The following is a 17,614-nucleotide window of genomic DNA, read 5'->3' as shown; positions in this document are numbered from 1 at the left end:
CTTGTAGGTAACTGTGATTCAAACATGAAGATTCTACCACCTTCTCAGGCACTAAAATTTTAATCCCCACCAGATTGTAGAGAAAAATAAATATCCTTCTTCTTCTCTTTCTCTCTCTAAAGTGGCTGCAGTAATAGAACATACAATGTATTTAAGCTGCAATAGATTTTATTCTTATTTAAAATTAACAAGGAAATTGCTGTCAAGAAGGCAACTCACCACCTTCTTTTCAAATACAATTAGGGATGGACAATAAATGCTAGACTTGGCTGAGACATCTACATGAAAGATTAAAAATGCTTCACAATTAATTACTTGGCTTCATGATTTATCCTGCCACAAAATGTGGCAATAAGAAGAACATAAATAATAACATCTCCTGTTAAGGGTGTTGTGTCTCAAAAGGACAATAGATTACACTCAACAGTTGCTCAAAAGCCCTTAAAATTTATAATCACTTCATTATAAAGAAGCATGCTTGAAGGGGAAAAGTGAAAGGCAAATGTAAAACTAAAACAATTTGTTGCTGTATATTAAGCATTCATAAGCACAAACAGCTGCTCTTGATAAAAGAATATTTTGGAAATTCTCCAGTCCATGTATAATTGACATTAAAGAGGAAAACATGGTTGACAATGCAACATTGGAATAAATGGGGTACCCATTGCCTTTTAAAGAACAAAGAATTTAAATGTCAACCAAATGTTCCAAAGATCTATAAATTTGCTTTTATTCTTGGAAAGAGAATAATATTGGTAAAGTTATATTTATATTGCCTGCAAAGATCCAGAATTATATTTTATCTGATGTACTTCTTCCAACCTAACAATAAAAAGCTAATATATATAGCTTTTTTCTGAACAAAACCTAACAGGCAACACATCCCAAAAATACTTAAGAACATTTTTTATTGATTCTACAAAGTGCCAAAGTTGTTAGTGCTCTGAAAACCCCTAACTATATTGCAGAATGATTTTTCAACACTGAATTATGAATTCAGTAAACATACACTCAGTGGCCAGTTTATTAGGTACAGGAGGTTTACAATGACCAATTAACCTACCAACCAGTATGTCTTTGGGCTGTGGGGGGAAACTGGAACGTTGAGGTCTTTTGCCGCTGTAGTTCATCCACTTACAGGTTCTATGTGTTCTGTGTTCAGAAATGCTCTTCTCTACACCACTATTGTAATGCATGGCTATTTGAGTTAATGTCCCCTTCCTGGCAACTTGAACCTGTCTGGTCATTCTCCTCTGACCTCTCTCATTAGCAAGGTGTTTTCGCCCACAGAACTGTCACTTATTATATTTTTCTTTTGCCATTCATACCATTCTCTATAACTTTAGAGACAAAATCCCAGGGGATTAGCAGTTTGTGGAATATTCACACCACCCTGCCCAGCACCAACAATCATTCCGTGGTCAAAGTCACTTAAATCACATTTCCTCTCCATTCTGATGGTTGATCTGAAAAACAACTAAACTTCTTGACATGTGTGCATTATTTTATGCATTGAATTGCTGTCACATAATTATCTGATTAAATATTTGCATTAATGAGCATGTATACAGGTGTGCTTAATAAAGTGGCCACTGTGTGTATACGCAGTGAATTAAAGGTGGTAAGAGCAATTACAATTTATAAGATGGGCCATGATCTCACTGAATAACAGAGCAGGAACAAGGGGCTCAATGGTTTACTCCCACATCCATTCCTTATGGTTCCTCACTCCTGGGAGCTTAGTCAGAACAACATTTAGACTCTCTACATCAGCCAGTCCTGCCGAAGGGTTTTGACCCAAAACGTTAACTGTACTCTTTTCCATAGATGCTGCCTGGCCTGCTGAGTTCCTCCGGCATTTTCTGTGAGTTGCCTGGATATCCAGCACCTTCAGGTTTTCTCTTGGTTGTGACCCAGATGGTCAGTGCTTTCAGCAGCAGGGAAAATTTTTCATTACTACTTGTTGATGTTGACTTCTACAAAGATTTAGTGAGAGTGAAAGAGATACAGATGTTTATAGGAGAGCTAGGACTTACTGTTCTAATACCTGTAAGTCCAAGGTTTTTCAGATTCCTAGCCCCCTTCTTAACTATCTCCAGCAGTCTTTTCATGAAACTTTGATGCTTTTGCCTCTGAACTGTTAGGACTGAATCCTGATGTTTCTGCCTTTTGATGTTTTCAGTTTTACAGATGAGGACAGGACAAGGCAGGCAGAAGCAGAAGAGCAAGTCATAGGAAAAGTTGGAAAAGGCAAAACAGCAAGAAAGAAACAGAAAAAGAATGCATGAGAGAAAAATATAAGTGTTAGAATAGTAAATACAGAGAATGATGAGAAGGGATAGAAATGGCATAGATTAAGAAATAAAGAATTGAAGACAGTATTTACCTTCTAAATCAAGCAAAATTTGCTACCCACTACTCTAAACATTTACAGCAGACAGCTGGAATATTCAGCCCAACAAGTCACTGCCAGTTTTTGTGCTCCACACGAGTCTACTCCTTATCCTATAATAGTTATCATTATCTTGATGAGTTTGCTATTTCTAACTGAAAATGTAACAGATGTAATCAGTGAAGGGACTGCTTTGAAGAAGTAGGATTTAGCTTTATTTTATATTCTGGCTGATAGCTTTTATCCCCAATCACAGAAAGCAATTTTTGATTGCCATTTGCTCAGTAAATTGTAAACACGGTTACTTCTCACACTTCCCTTCCCCCAATTTCAGTTTCTGAAAAGCACCAAGTATTGTGTCATGGTAAAATAACTTCACGGGTCAGAAGCCCAGTGAGAATGAAGGACAATCAGTGAATGACATCAGGAATAGCAGCATAATAGACATTTAACTGAAGGGTAGCAGAAAATTATTTGCATGATCTAATGTGACAAGGGATTATGTTTCAGAAAATATGTGGTGAGTAGATAATACGTCATAAACATAGTATAATAATCAAAAGCATCTATAAGTATTGAGGTTTACAAAATTAGTCACATTTAGGTGTTTCAATTAAAATGTAATTCCACATAGTTACAAAAGTGTGCCCGCAAAACAAATGATTGAAAGCCATCTTGTGGCAAACAACAGTATTGCAAACTTTTGCCACTCACAATTCACCTAAATGTGTTTACTCGGAGCTAGAAAAATAGCAAAGATCGGAGTGGCTGAGATGCCAGCACAGTACGGCAGAACCAGATCCAAATTCACCACAAAGAGCATGAAGAGCCTACAGTATTTTCCTGTGCATGGATGATTTTTCCTTCCAAAGGAATTCTCTATGGTGTCTTGTGAACGTTATAAATCACCCAAAACACTGAAAAGTATTTTGTACCCTGCAGTGCAGCAATCTATCCCAATTCATTATAAAAATGGCCTGATCCATATTGTATTTCAGAACAAGGTGTACATTTGGGATGCAAAGCTGAGACGTAAAACCATAAGACAGAGAAGCAGAATTAGACCATTCAGCCCACTGAACCTGCTTCACCATTCTATCATAGCTGATTTATTTTCCCTCTCAATCCCATTCTCCTTCCTTCCCTCTCGTAAGCTTTGATGTCCTTACTAATCAAGAACCTATCAAACTCTATTTAAAATACCTCATTTGGTCTCCACAGATTCACCATCCTGCCAAATGAAATTCCCTCTCAACTTTTAAAGGAATGTATTTCTATTCTGAAGCTGTGCACTCTGGTCCTAGACTCTCCCCACTATTGAAAACTTCCTTTCCAAATAGACACTATATTTGGTAGGTTTCAACAAAATCCTCCTTCATTCTTCTGAACTCCAATGAGTACAGGCTCAGAGCCATCAAATGCTCCCCATACATTAATCCTTTCATTTCCAGGATCATTCTTGTAAACCTCCTCTGGACCTTCTCTAATGCCAACACATCCTTTCTTTGATATGGGGCCCAAAACTGCTCACGATACTCCAGATGTGGTCTGTCCAATGTTTTAACAGGATAAGTGGAATCAAGGTGAGAAATACATCCCCTCCTTTTCCAGTATCCAAATCTTTTAACTGGTGATAGTTATGGATTCAGATACCTATCTCTTCACCCTATGGAGTAATTACTGAGGCAGATCCATGGCTTTTGGGAAGTGAAATAAATCTCACACACACAGTGTCTTAAGGCTTTAACTGATCATTCTCTTTTCTGGAAACACTGGTGGTAGAGTTGCTTGTCATGAAAATGTTTCTTTTTAGTACAGGCTATGGGGCAAAGTCTTCTGCTCACTTACCATGGACACCAAGCTTCCCTCTGTTCCACTTTCTGCATTGCCACAGATGACATCTTTGTGACTGGGACAAAAATACTTTATCTCATACTGTTCTTGACTCATCTGTAATCTATGACATGGTGACCACACCATCTTTTCCACTAGCTGTGTCCTCCATTGATGTGAAACTACACTTGCCCAGAAATTATCTTTAATCACTGGAATTCATTCAGAAGAATGAGAGATCTTATAGAAACATGTAAAATTAAAAAAGGGATAGATAAGATAGAGGCAGGAAAGTTGCTTCAACTTGTAGGTGAGACTAGAACTAGGGGGCATAGCCTCAAGATTCAGGGAGTAGATTTAGGCTGGAGATGAGCAGGAACTGATTTTCCCAGAGAGTGGTGAATCTGTGGAATTCTCTGCCCAAAGAAGCAGTGAAGGCTACCTCAGTAAATATATTTAAGACAAGGTTGGATAGATTTTTGCATAGTAGGGAAATTAAGGGTTATAGGGAAAAGGCAGGTAGGTGGAGATGAGCCCATGGCCAGATCAGCCGTGAAGTTATTAAACGGTGGAGGAGGCTCGATGAGCCAGATGACCTACAGCCTACACCTGCTCCTACTTCTTATGTTCTTATGTCCCCACCAAGGATATGTCAGAAATACAATAACAAAATGTTAGGAATATGACTTTGATGGCATCACAGAGATAAAGTTGAGAGAAGGGAAAAACAAGAAACCGAACATTCTGGGGTATAGAATCTTAAGGCATGATTTGGGGTGAGTGGGGTGAAGTAGGGGAATGTAGAAGAGGAGGTGACATTACAATATTGATTAAGGAACTAACTACTGCTGTAATGAGGAGAATATACAAGAAGGCATTTCAAAGAAATCCATATGGTTTGAGCTTAGGAACAAAAAAGGGGTAGGCCACGGGCCCATCTTACAGGTCAGAATCAGAATCAGGTTTATTATCACCGGCATGTGATGTGAAATTTGTTAACTTAGCAGTAGCAGTTCAATAAAATACATAATCTAATAGAGAAAAAAAAATAAACAAGTAAATCAATTATGTATATTGAATAGATTTAAACAACCGTGCAAAAACAGAAATACTGTATATTTAAAAAAAAGTGAGGTAGTGTCCAAAGATTCAATATCCATTTAGGAATTGTATGGCAGAGGGGAAGAAGCTGTTCCTGAATCGCTGAGTGGGTGCCATCAGGCTTCTGTACCTCCTGCCTGATGGTAACAGTGAGAAAAGGGCATGTCCTGGGTGCTGGAGGTCCTTAATAATGGACACTGTCTTTCTGAGACACTGCTTCCTAAAGATGTCAGCTATGTGGAGAAATCACAGAGAGATGCAAGAGTAATAGAGTTACAGCAGATAGTAATTTTCCCAGTATTGCCGATGATCACCTTAGGCAGGAAGGGTAGAGAGTGTGAACTTTTTAAAGTTTGTTCAGGACAGCCTTTTGAGACAGTACATGGATAGTCCTATAAACAAGGAGCAGTGCTGGACCTGATGTTAAGGAATGTAGCTAGGCTAGTGGTTGAAGTGTCAATGGGAGAGAATTTCACAGATAGCAGCCATAACTTTGTAAATTTCAGAGAGATAAGAATAAAACCCTGAATAGGGAACAAGGCAGATTTCAATATCATATTTGACCTGGCCAAAGTAGACTCAGATAACTACTTTAGCATTATCTCCATATATTTTACCGGAGTCATTCAGAAGTGATAGTGCATGGTCAAAGTGCTCCCATAAGGGTAAAAGGCAAGGACAGCAAGTTGAATAGCATGGGTTGGAAAAAGAAATCAATGTAGCATACAGCAGGTGTGGAGAACTTGAAACAGCGAGACCCTGCAGGAGCATATGAAGTGTAGGGAGTACTTAAAAGTTTTTAAAGTTGGGGAGTATTTAAAGTCAGGAGGGCAAAGGGCAATCACAGGGCATCACTGCAGTATATGATAAAGGATAATCCAGAAGTATTTTATGAGTACAGATTCAGATTCATTTAACTATGGGTCAAGATGGCGCTGAGTTGCGATCTGTCGAGCCAATGCCTCAGACTTCATTTTTTTTAGATCTGCAGGAAGGATTTTGGGGACAGAGAGGAATTAGAGTTCAGGTTAAGGTTCAGCGACAGGGATGTGGGGGAAATTAGCGGTCAGGCCAGAGTGCAAAGGTCAATGTGACTAGCTGGATTGATCTTATATTGAGCCAGTACAGACTCAACAGGGCAAATTGCCTCCTTCTGTATGGAAATCTTGTGACACAAGGAAATCTACTGAAGAAGGAGCATAGCCCAAAGCCTATTGGAAGCCATGGTCTTGCTTTACCATCTTGCTGGCATTTTCTCAGTTCACTTCTCCCTCACTATTTTACTAATATTTGAATTTGTGTGAAAAATGAAATGTTGCTATTGTTTAATATGGATATATTTTTGAACATTTGTAATCACCGTTGACATAGGTATGATGCATTTGTATATCTTACTGGAAAGCAATAAATAGAAAAATATGAACTACATTGTTTTTTGGAACTTCATTGCAATTGCAATAAGTCTTAAATTTAAATTATGCTCACTGATCCAGTCTATTCTTAATGGAACTAAAAATACAAATTATTGTAAATGCCAGTAAATTTCCCATTTCACACCACTTTGCCAAAAACCGAGATGCACAGCAAAGTAGCTGAGCACAGTATGAGATTTTGTGGCTACTTCAATAGCCAAGAAACATCTTTAAATTTGCCAATACTATTCCCTTTTTTAAATTATAACCTGCTCTAGACTTTCATTGACCCCCTGCCCCAAAGATGAATTTTCAAACTACAATGTCCCTCTCCTTAGTAAATACAGATGATAAGTATTCGTTGAAGAAGTTGCTACATCCTTTGGTTCCACACGCAGATTCATTATTTGATCCTTGATGGGCTCTATTCTTTCCCTCTTCAGCTTATGTCCCACTGTTATAGGATAACTGAATGGTAAGATGGACTCTGATCCTCCCGGTCTACCTTGTGACCTTGCACTTTACTGTCTATCTACACCGTATTTTCTTCATTAAGAACGACAGTAAGAACAAGTCAGCTTACAGAGAGGAGGTTCAGCAGCTAATGGACTGGTGCAGAGCCAACAACCTGTCTCTGAAAGTGAACAAAACAAAAGAGATGGTTGTTGACTTCAGGAGGGCACAGAGTGACCACTCTCCACTGAACATCGACGGCTCCTCGGTAGAGATCGTTAAGAGCACGATATTTCTTGGTGTTCACCTGGCGGAGAATCCCACCTGATCCCTCACCACCAGTTCCATAGCAAAGAAAGCCCAGCAGCATCTCTACTTTCTGTGAAGGCTGAGGAAAGTCCATCTCCCACCCCCATCCTCATCACATTCTACAGAGGTTGTATTGAGAGCATCCTGATCAGCTGCATCACTGCCTGGTTCGGCAATTGCATCGTCTTGGATCGCAAGACCCTGAAGCGGATAGTGAGGTCAGCTGAGAAGATCATCGGGCTCTCTCTTCCCGCCATTACAGACATTTACACTACACTCTGCATCTGCAAAGCAAACAGCATTATGAAGGACCCCACACACCCCTCATACAAACTCTTTTCCCTCCTGCCATCTGGGAAAAGGCACCGAAGCATTTGGGCTCTCACGACCAGATGATGTAACAGTTTCTTCCCCCAAGCCATCAGACTCCTCAATACTCAGAGCCTGGACTGACACCAACTTACTGCCCTCAACTGTGCCTATTGTCTTGTTTATTATTTACTGTAATGCCTGCACTGTTTTGTGCACTTTATGCAGTCCTAGGTAGGTCTGCAGTCTAGTGTAGCTTTTTTTCTGTGTTGTTTTTCACATAGTTCAGTGTAGTTTTTGTACTGTTTCATGTAGCACCATGGTCCTGAAAAATGTTGCCTCGTTTTTACTGTGTGCTGTACCAGCAGTTATGGTCAAAATGACAATAAAAAGTGACTTGACTTGAATTTATTCTGCATTCTGTTGTTTTAATTTGTACTACCTGTATTAATTAATTGATCTGTACGGACAGTTGCAAGACAAGTTTTTCACTGTACCGAGGTAAGCTAATATACCGATTTAATACATTGTGGCCATGTTATATTGGTTCCGAATGCTTTACGACAATGGCAGGCTGCCATAGGAGATCAGATTCAGATTCAGTTATTTATCACATGTACATTGAAACACACAGTGTCATATGTGTTAACAACCAACATAACCTAAGGTTATGTTGGAGGAACCCATAAGTGTGGCCACACATTACAACGCCAACATTACGCGCCCTCCATGTTTGCAGATCAACACAAGAAATAACAGAACACCAGCAACAAAACAACTACTGGAAAACAAGCTCCTTACCTTCCTCCCTCCCCCCCCCCATACAGACAATACTCCAACTCCAGCACAGGCCTTCTCGGGGTGTCTAGTTTCTGTACACTCACAGAGATTGTGCAGACCTTCTCAGTGGCCTTGCAGACTCACAGACCCAGGGGCTTCAGACATCTGTCTTTGACTTCTGAATTGACCTTTGAGTTTCAAGCTTTGATCTTCAGTATTGAACCCAGGACTCATTAATGACGACGAATGAGACCTTGGATGAGGACCCCGAACTCTGGGGTCTCGAACTCCTGACTCACTGATGATGGAACCCTGAACACTAGGCCTTGAACTCTGGTCTCCCCATCTCGTGTACATATAGGGCCTCCACAAAGGACAGCCATCTTCCTCTGTGAGTTACAACTTCAGCCAGAAGAAGCTTCTCCCTTATCTACACTGACAGGGTCTCCTCATTTCCACCTCGAGTGAATGCTCCTCAATTTGACGGCTAAGGAAAGGGATGGAGGGTTATGGGCTGAGTGCAGGTCAGTGGGACCAGGTGAGAGTAAGCGTTCGGCATGGACTAGAAGGGCCAAGATGGCCTGTTTCCATGCTGTAATTGTTATATGGTTATAATGGTATCTTCAACATAATTAAACATCTCATTTACCATATAGCAGTGGGAGTTAGATTGATAAGGACAGTAGTTTATATTATAAGGAAGGAACAAATGCCTTGTAAAGGAGAGAATGTTAAAATTATTATTCAGAAGTTAGGAGTGAAAAGCAGTAATAAATGGAGGCAGTAGAAAATTGGACAATTTGCAATTTTTGAAGGGTGGAATCTGAAAGGTATGCAGAGAGCATAGCAGTAATCAGCCGTGAAACCAGGACTTTCAGTACCAGCAATGAGCTGAAGCTGAGACAGCTACAAAAAAAAATCAACAGCAGAAAATGACAGGCTGAAGCATGGTAGGAATGAGAAAAAAAGGGTAAAATGGGGAGAGAGTTATAATTATGAGTGGTTGAAGATATTTATATGTTTCTGCTATAGGAGAGCTACATGTTTTTGCTTGTGATGTTTCCAAGCTTCAGGGTAAAAAGGAACAGCTCCATTGCGAAGGACATCATTTCTCCCTGAAAATGTTGATAATACATCAACCAATGTGGAACAGAGCCAAACAGATTTGATGGAATCTGAGGTAATTTACAGATTTCAACTAGCTTGATTGTTCAAGACATCGCAAGTAGCCACAGGGTCCAGGCAGGCAGATGGCAGGGATTGGGGGGGGGGGGGTGGGGGGGGGGGAGATAGGGGGAGGGGAACACTGGAGATTCCTGCCAGAAGGTATATTGTGGATACTGCAATACTTATTACAACAGGAAAATAGGCCGATCAGCCCATCAAGTCCAGTGGAACAACCACAGCCGTCCTTTATTATTTGTTCACCATCCCCATCAACTCCCCTTTGATTTTTTGTCACTTTGCTACTCCAGTGATAACTTACAGCTGTTAACTAAGTAGGTGCTTTTTGGGATGCAAGAGGAGCTGACAGTAACAACGAAAACATGCAAACTCACACTGATAACCCGTGCCAGTCTCCAAGTATATTGATGACTGTCTGACAGTCACCATGCAAAGCTCATAAATGATAAAGTAATTTGCCTTTAAGGGAGAAGTGAAGAAAATTATAGGCTCTCCTATCTTAGACACTTAATGTTGATTATGGCATCCAACAATAATTGATCACATACGTAAATTTTAAACAAAGTGTTAGGGCTTCAGTTTACAGGTGGCAACAAGTAAATGTCAAAGCTGAGTGGTGGTATAGGCAAGGGGCCAACGCTAGTTATTTTAATTTGTGCATTTCAGTGCCCTAACTAACTGCAAATGATTTACTCACTTAGCTCCTGCATTCCAGTGCACAATCCATGTTGTGGTTTTGAATCCACAACTACAGGCAGAAAGTCATTAAAGAAATTCATTGTGGGGATGTTTTGCCAAGTTGCCCAACTCTGGAATTTAACCTTCTGGCTATACCTCTGCCCTGTCAAGGAATCCAACACTGCACACCAATTTGATGCATGACTTACACTACAGACTTAGAAGTGTAGAAAAGGGGTGAATTGAAGACAGTGAGAGAAAGGTGGTATCAAAGAAAGTGCAATTAATAACCTTTTTTAAAAGCCTAAGCCTTTTAATTTTAATGTGCAGATGCTACTTGTTCTGTTTTACAGTGGCAGGGGTTGCAGGAAACTGCTCCAACTGGTGTTCTAACACTTATCAGCTCTTGTGGCATCAATGCCCAAACCTGTTCATATTGGACAAATGCGCACAATGCAACAGTGCAGTCACGAAAACATAACAAATAGGAGTAAACCATTTGGCTTTCATGCCCATTTCACTACTCAAAGTTCAAAGTACATTTATCAAAGTACGTATACAGAACATAATTCTGACACTTGTCCTGCAGGCAGCCACAAAACAAAAACACCACAGAACCCTGTCAAGAAGACATCAAATACCCAATGCACAAAAAAAGAAAAAAATTGCACAAACAGCAAAAAGCAAGTGAACAACACGTGGAATATCAAAGATCAGACCAGGAGTCCAGTGATATTCAGCTTAGCTTAGTTCTGCGCCGCTAGCCCACGGCAGGCCTGTGCCCCAGTACACATTGATTGCTCCAATGAAACCGCTCAGAAACAGCAAAAAAAGAGTCAACGGAATCTAATGACACATGCACCATGAACCTCAAAGTCACCCAAAATAAGTCAGTAGCCTTGCCAATCGATCCTTGCAGTGTGGATCCCAAGACTCTTGCACTTCCCTCTGACATCAGCTAGCGAGCGGGAAAGAAAGACCAGTCAAACGCAGGCAACTGGCGCCGAATGTCTGACCGTCCTCTACTCTCCTCATCCACTTCGACCTTGATCGACGCCTCAATTGGAGAGAGCAGTGGAGTCGATCATGGGCTCATGCCCCATCTCCGGGCTTTTAGCCATCCAAGCCGCACTCTCAGCTCCCAGCCTCACTGAACTTATTTGGAGGCAAAATAAAACCCAGATTGCCCAAAAACACACCATCAAAAAATATAAATCACAGGTTCCAATTGCACACAGCTTAGTAGTAGAATCATATTTGAAAGAAGTAGTTTCATAAACTGTCGCCCTTAGTCATTGGCACCATCTTGATTCATCATTGGTGATCTTTTAACTATACTTCCTGATACTAATCTCAACTTCCCAATATTCCGCTAATATTCAAATGCCTATTGCTCAATAACCAACAGCGTTTGATTGTTTCCTCTGGTAAACACACTTGAATCGTATTGTCCCAGTGCAGACTGCATATTCTGAAAGGATTGGGATTAAATCTGGGGCAAGCTTCATCTTTACGATATGATAGCACACTGGGGCATAAGAGCAGCTTGATTTGGAACTCAAGAAAATAAAACGGGAGTAGGCCACCTATCTTCTCAAGCCTGTCTTGTCATTTAATATGATTATGGCCGATCTACCTCCCCTCCTCTGTGTTAGATTCCTGTAGGGCGTATTCTGGAATTGGGGTATATAGCAAATAATAATTCAGCAGCAGTCTGTCTTCAGACTGGAATGTGGATTGCAGACTGAATCTAAAATGCAGCTCTGTACAATGGTTATAAGTCAAAGGAAGCATTGCAGATACATTGTAAATATAGAATTGTCCTGCCTTTACAATTGATCTTTATTTAGAATATAAAAATGTCATGTAATATTGGATCAGGGAGGCCTCTTCTTCCAAGACTGGCTCCAGTATGGTTCCTGCTTGTTTGGCTGAATAACATCTTATATATCCACCAGCTTCAGTGTCTTTCTGGTGACTTCATTCACAGTCACAGCAACCTCCATAGCTCCCATTTCCCCCAAACCTTTCAAAAATTTATCTAGTTCCATTTTAAATATTTCTATTGAGGTAGCCCCTATGAATGCAGAGGAAATGGAAGGAAAGGGATTCAAGTAGGCAGAAGGAATTAATTTAGTTGGGCATCTGATTACTAATTAGATCGTAATGACAAAATGGGCTGAAGGGCCTGTTCCTGTTCTATATTCTATGTAACTCTCTGGGGGCATAAACTGCAACATCTTAGCATTTTATATAATTTTCAGCATTTCTTTGTTAAACTTGTTTTTACATGAAATGACAGCTATGCAAACTTATCCCAGTTTCCAGTTCTCGGTCCACAGCCTTGTAGGTTACTGTAATTCAACTGCACGTTCAACTACTTTAGTGCAGGGACTCTACCACCCTTTCAGACACTGAGTTCCAGTCCCCCACCAGATCATGGGTAGAAAAAAAAACTTAGTTCTCTTCAAGTCCTTAAAGACTTCTGAAATAGCAAAAATGTACTTGGGATGAAAGTCGTTTTAGCCCAGTAAAAAAAATAAGCAAAGCAACAATCACACTACCACATACTAATGTACAATTAGGAATGGACAGTAAATGAGAGCCTCGACAGAGACATCCATATCCCATAACTGAACAAATAAAAAAGCTTTAAAATTAATTACTTTACATCATAAATTACCACACAATATAATCTGTTTTTATGAAAATCGTAATGAATAACATCTCCTGTCTCGCAAAAGGACTATAGGTCATTAATTTATAATAAAAATTTGTTCAAAAGTACTGGAAAAACTATAATCACTTCATTATAAAAAAATATGCTTGAAGAAAAAAAAGTGAATGGAAAATGTAAGACATACGCTAAAACAATTAATTGCAGAGATCGGGAGAAGATGCCCAGAATATATTTTAACAATACCTCCTGCGTGGCATCTTGAACATGCCAAAAGAATTTTCCGCTTTATATTTTAAATAGTAATGGGATTTACTCTCTGCGTCCAATGAGTCACAGAGAATGGAAACTATTGGGTTATGAGGTCAAAAGGTTTAATGCAGAAACTTACTTCTTTTTCTCATCCTCATTCAGATTTTTCCACATCTCTTCAAGTTTCATGCTAACATCTTGCAGATTAGCTTTTGGGTTCTCTGCTAACAGTTTGGGTCGAACTTCTTGCATGAAAAGGGCAGAGGCTGGCAGAGACTTTTTGACAGTGCGATTGCTGATCAAGTCATATAATGTGATCTGACCAATTTTATCCTGCACCACATTAGAAGAATTTGTAGTCGAGTGGTTGTTTGAATTACTATTGGTTGGGCTGTGTTGCTTTGTTTCATCACAGGCTATTTGATCTTGACTAGATGCGCTGTTGGGTATCAAAAGCTTTACAGGTGCAAGTGCTTGCTCCATGGAATCTTTCATCACACCCTTACTCCAATCATCAGCAGTTAGTTCACTGGAATCCTTTGCAGTGGTGATCTCTTCGCTTAACGTCACTGGTACTGGGGGCAAATGACCAGCACTTTCATTGTTAGTATCAGGTTGACTTTTGGAAAGAATGCAGTCATCATCTAATGCCAATGCCACATCAAATTCTGGCACAAAAGTTGACTGCACATTCTCAGCAGGAGGTGGCTCCTTGGACTTGGTCTCAGCTATGTTTCTGTCAGAACTCTCCTGTTCATCAACCGCCACCTCAAAGGTGGTATTGTTAGGAAAAGTGATGTTTTCAGCACAAGCTTTTACAGTGTCAGCGACCAGGGAAGCTTCTCTCGTTGTTGAGGTACCAGTGTCATTTACTTCGCCACTTCCACCAAGTCCAGTTTCTGGTAAACATTCAGGGGATGGTTTATCAGGTTGAGGAAGTTGCCCATAAACTGAAATCAACACCTTCTCAATTACAAATAAGATGGCTTCCTGGTGAGAGGGAAAATACCATAAGATTTTTTATAGAGAATCATTTATGTTATGAATACAGATTAGAACATAATAGCACAGCACAGTATGGGCCCTTCGGCCCACAATGCTGTGATGGCCTATATAAACCTACTCCATAATCAACCTAATCTTTCCTTCCTGTACAGCCCATAGTCTCAATTTTCCTTACATCCTTGTACTTATCTGAGAGTCTTTTAAATGTCCTTATCGTATCATTCTCTATCACCGCTCTCAGTACTGCATTCCAGACACCCATCACTGTATAGACAACCTACTTCTGACATCTCCCCAAACTTTCCTCCACACTTAGGCTTTAAAAGTCCCAAAATTAGAATAAAAGTAACAGCACCTCCAATATGCAGAAAGATCTGGGTGCTCTGGACCATAATTCAGAAATGCAGGAAGAGCCAATAAGTGAGGAAGTTGACAGATTGTTATTTCTTTATTGCCAGGGGCTTTCATACAAAAGTAGTGCAGTTATGCTTTAGTTAGATAGAATATTGGTGTGACTATGAATGAAGTACTGTGTCTAGCACTTAGCTCCTTATGTGAGGAAGTACAGCATCGAAGCAGTTGAGTGAAATTTTATTACACCAATGTAACACACAAGATGCTGGAGGAACTCAGCAGGTCAGGCAGCATCTATGGAAATGAATAAACAGTCAATATTGCGGGCTGAGGCACTTTAACAGGTCTCTCAGAGTGCTGATGAAGAGTCTTAGCCCAAAATGTTGACTGGCATTGAAGAAGGTCCAGAGGAGATTCACAAGAATGATCCCAGGAATCAAAGTGTTAACCCCTAGGTTACAGGAGACAGGAAACTGGGTGACCATCAGGAGAAGGAGGGTAATGCACAGCCAGTGCAGAGTACACCTGTGGCCATTCCCCACAATAATCAGTAGACAACTTTAGATACCATTGAGGGGGACAACCTACCAGGGGAGCCATACTAAGTCTAGTGCTGTGGCTCAGAAGAGCAAAGGGGTGAAGAGAACTGCAGTGTTGATAGAAGATTCCTTAGTCAGAGGAACACAGATGAAGCTCTGTTGATGCAACAGAGACATCCAGATGGTATGTTTCCTCCCTGGTGCCAGGATCAGGGATGTCCTAAATCGGGTCGATGATATTCTCACGGGCAAGGGTGAGCAGCCAGAAATCTTGGTATATATTGGCACCGATGACATAGGTAGACAAGGTGAGGAGGTCCTGAAGAGATATTTTGAGGAGCTATGTAGAAAGCTGAGAAACAGAACCTCTAGGGTAATAATCTCTGGATTGCTGCCTGTGCCACATGCCAGTGAAGATAAGAAATGGATGATTTGGCAGGTGAATGCGCGGCTGAGGAACTGGTGCGGGGGCAGGGGTTCAGATTTATGGATCATTGTGATCTCTTCTGGGGAAGGTATGACCCATACAAAAGGGACAGGTCACACCTGAACCCAAGGGGGTTCAATATCCTTACTCAATAATCTCAGAGTTGTTTGGGTGGATTTATTTGGCAAGGGAGTGGGAACTGGAGTGATAGTGCTGAAGATGAGATAGTTGGTTTACAACTATGTGTAGTGTATGAGGCAATGTGTAGTGATACTCCAAGCAAGGAAAGACTGATCATAATTGCAGTCAACAGGATGAGTTGCAGTGTAAAAGGTGGACAAATTTGAAAAGAATGAATACTTGAATGTGTGCAGTATATGGAATAAGGTCGGTGAATTTGTAGCAGTTACAGACTGGCAGGTATGATGTTGTAGGCATCACCGAATCATGGCTGAAAGAAGATTATAGCTGGGAGCTTAATGTCCAAGGATACACGCTGTATCAAAAGGACAGGTGGGAAGGCAGAGGGGGTGAGCTGTCTGCTGGTAAAAAATGAAATCAAATCATCAGAAAGAAGTGACATAGAGAAAGCTGGTGAATCATTGTGGATAGAGTTAAGGAACTGCAAGGGTAAAAAGATCCTGATGGGAGTAGTATACAGACCCCCAAACAGTAGTAAGGATGTGCTCTACAAATTACAATGGGAAAATGCATGCGAAAAGGACAATGTTACAATAGTCATGGAGGATTTTAAAATGCAGACAGATTGGAAAAATCAGGTTGGCGTGGGATTCCAAGAGGGAGAACGTCCAGAATGCCTACGAGATGGCTTTTCAGAGCAGCCTATGGTTGAGCCCACAGGGATCAGCTATTCTGGATTGGGTGTTATGCAAAGAGCTGGAATTGATTAGAGAGCTTAAGGTAAAAGAACCCTTAGGGGCAAGTGATCATAATATGAATGAATTCAACCTGAATTTTCAGAAGGAGAAGCTAAAGTCAGATGTATCAGCATTACAATGGAGTAAAGGGAATTACAGAGGCGTGAGAGAGGAGTTGGCCAGAACTGATTGGAAAAGAACACTGGCAGGGATGATGGCTGAGCAGCAATGGCTGGAATTTCTGGAAGCAAATTGGAAAACACATGATAGATACAGTACACCCAAATAGAAGAATTACTGTAAAGGCAAGATGATACAACTGTAAATAACAAGAGAAGTCAAAACCAACATAAAAGCCAAAGAAAGGGCATATAATAAATCAAAATACAGGGAAGTTAGAGGATTGTGAAGTTTTCAAATACTAACAGAAAGTAAATAAAAAGTCATTAAGAAGGTAAAGATGGACTACCAAGGTAAGCTCGCCGATAATATTAAAGAAGATACCAACAGTTTCTTCAGATACATACAGTGTAAAAGAGAGGTATGAGTGAATACTGGACCGCTGGAGAGGTAGAAATATGGAACAAGGAAATGGTGGACAAATCGTATCAGTATTTTGCATCATTCTTCACTGTGGAAGATACTAGCAGTATGCTGGAGGTTTGAGAGGTATCGGGGGCAGAAGTGTGTGAAGTTATCATTACTAAGGAGAAGGTTCTTGGGAAACTGAAAGGTCTGAAGGAAAGCAAGTTACCTGGACCAGATGGTATACACACCAGCATTCTGAAAAGGTGGCTGAAGAGAATGCAGAGGCATTAGTAATGATCTTTCACAAAGTTGACTCTGGCATGATTCTGGAGGAATGGAAAATTGCAAATGTCACACCACTCTTCAGGAAGGGTGAGAGACAGAAGAAAGAAAATTGTAGGCCAGTTAGTCTGACCTCAGTGGTTGGGAAGATGTTGGAGTCAATTGGGGCTGAGAGAAAAAAAATGGATCAGCCATGATGAAATAGTGGAGCAGACTCGAT

General features: G+C 40.5%; 1 protein-coding gene across 3 annotated transcripts in view; it reads right to left on the bottom strand.

Annotated features, from left to right (window-relative positions):
* Positions 1-17,614, bottom strand: part of pms1 (PMS1 homolog 1, mismatch repair system component) — a 141,923-nt gene that overhangs the window by 20,309 nt on the left and 104,000 nt on the right. For all 3 annotated transcript variants that reach the window (XM_059966867.1, XM_059966866.1, XM_059966868.1), the window contains one exon: positions 13,521-14,371. In XM_059966867.1, coding sequence (XP_059822850.1) covers positions 13,521-14,371 — 851 coding nt within the window. The remainder of the gene's footprint in view (positions 1-13,520; positions 14,372-17,614) is intronic.

Source organism: Hypanus sabinus, chromosome 4 (assembly GCF_030144855.1).
Source record: "Hypanus sabinus isolate sHypSab1 chromosome 4, sHypSab1.hap1, whole genome shotgun sequence".
In the NCBI taxonomy this organism is placed as follows: Eukaryota; Metazoa; Chordata; class Chondrichthyes; order Myliobatiformes; family Dasyatidae; genus Hypanus; species Hypanus sabinus.
This window is presented reverse-complemented; position numbering and strand designations above follow the sequence as displayed.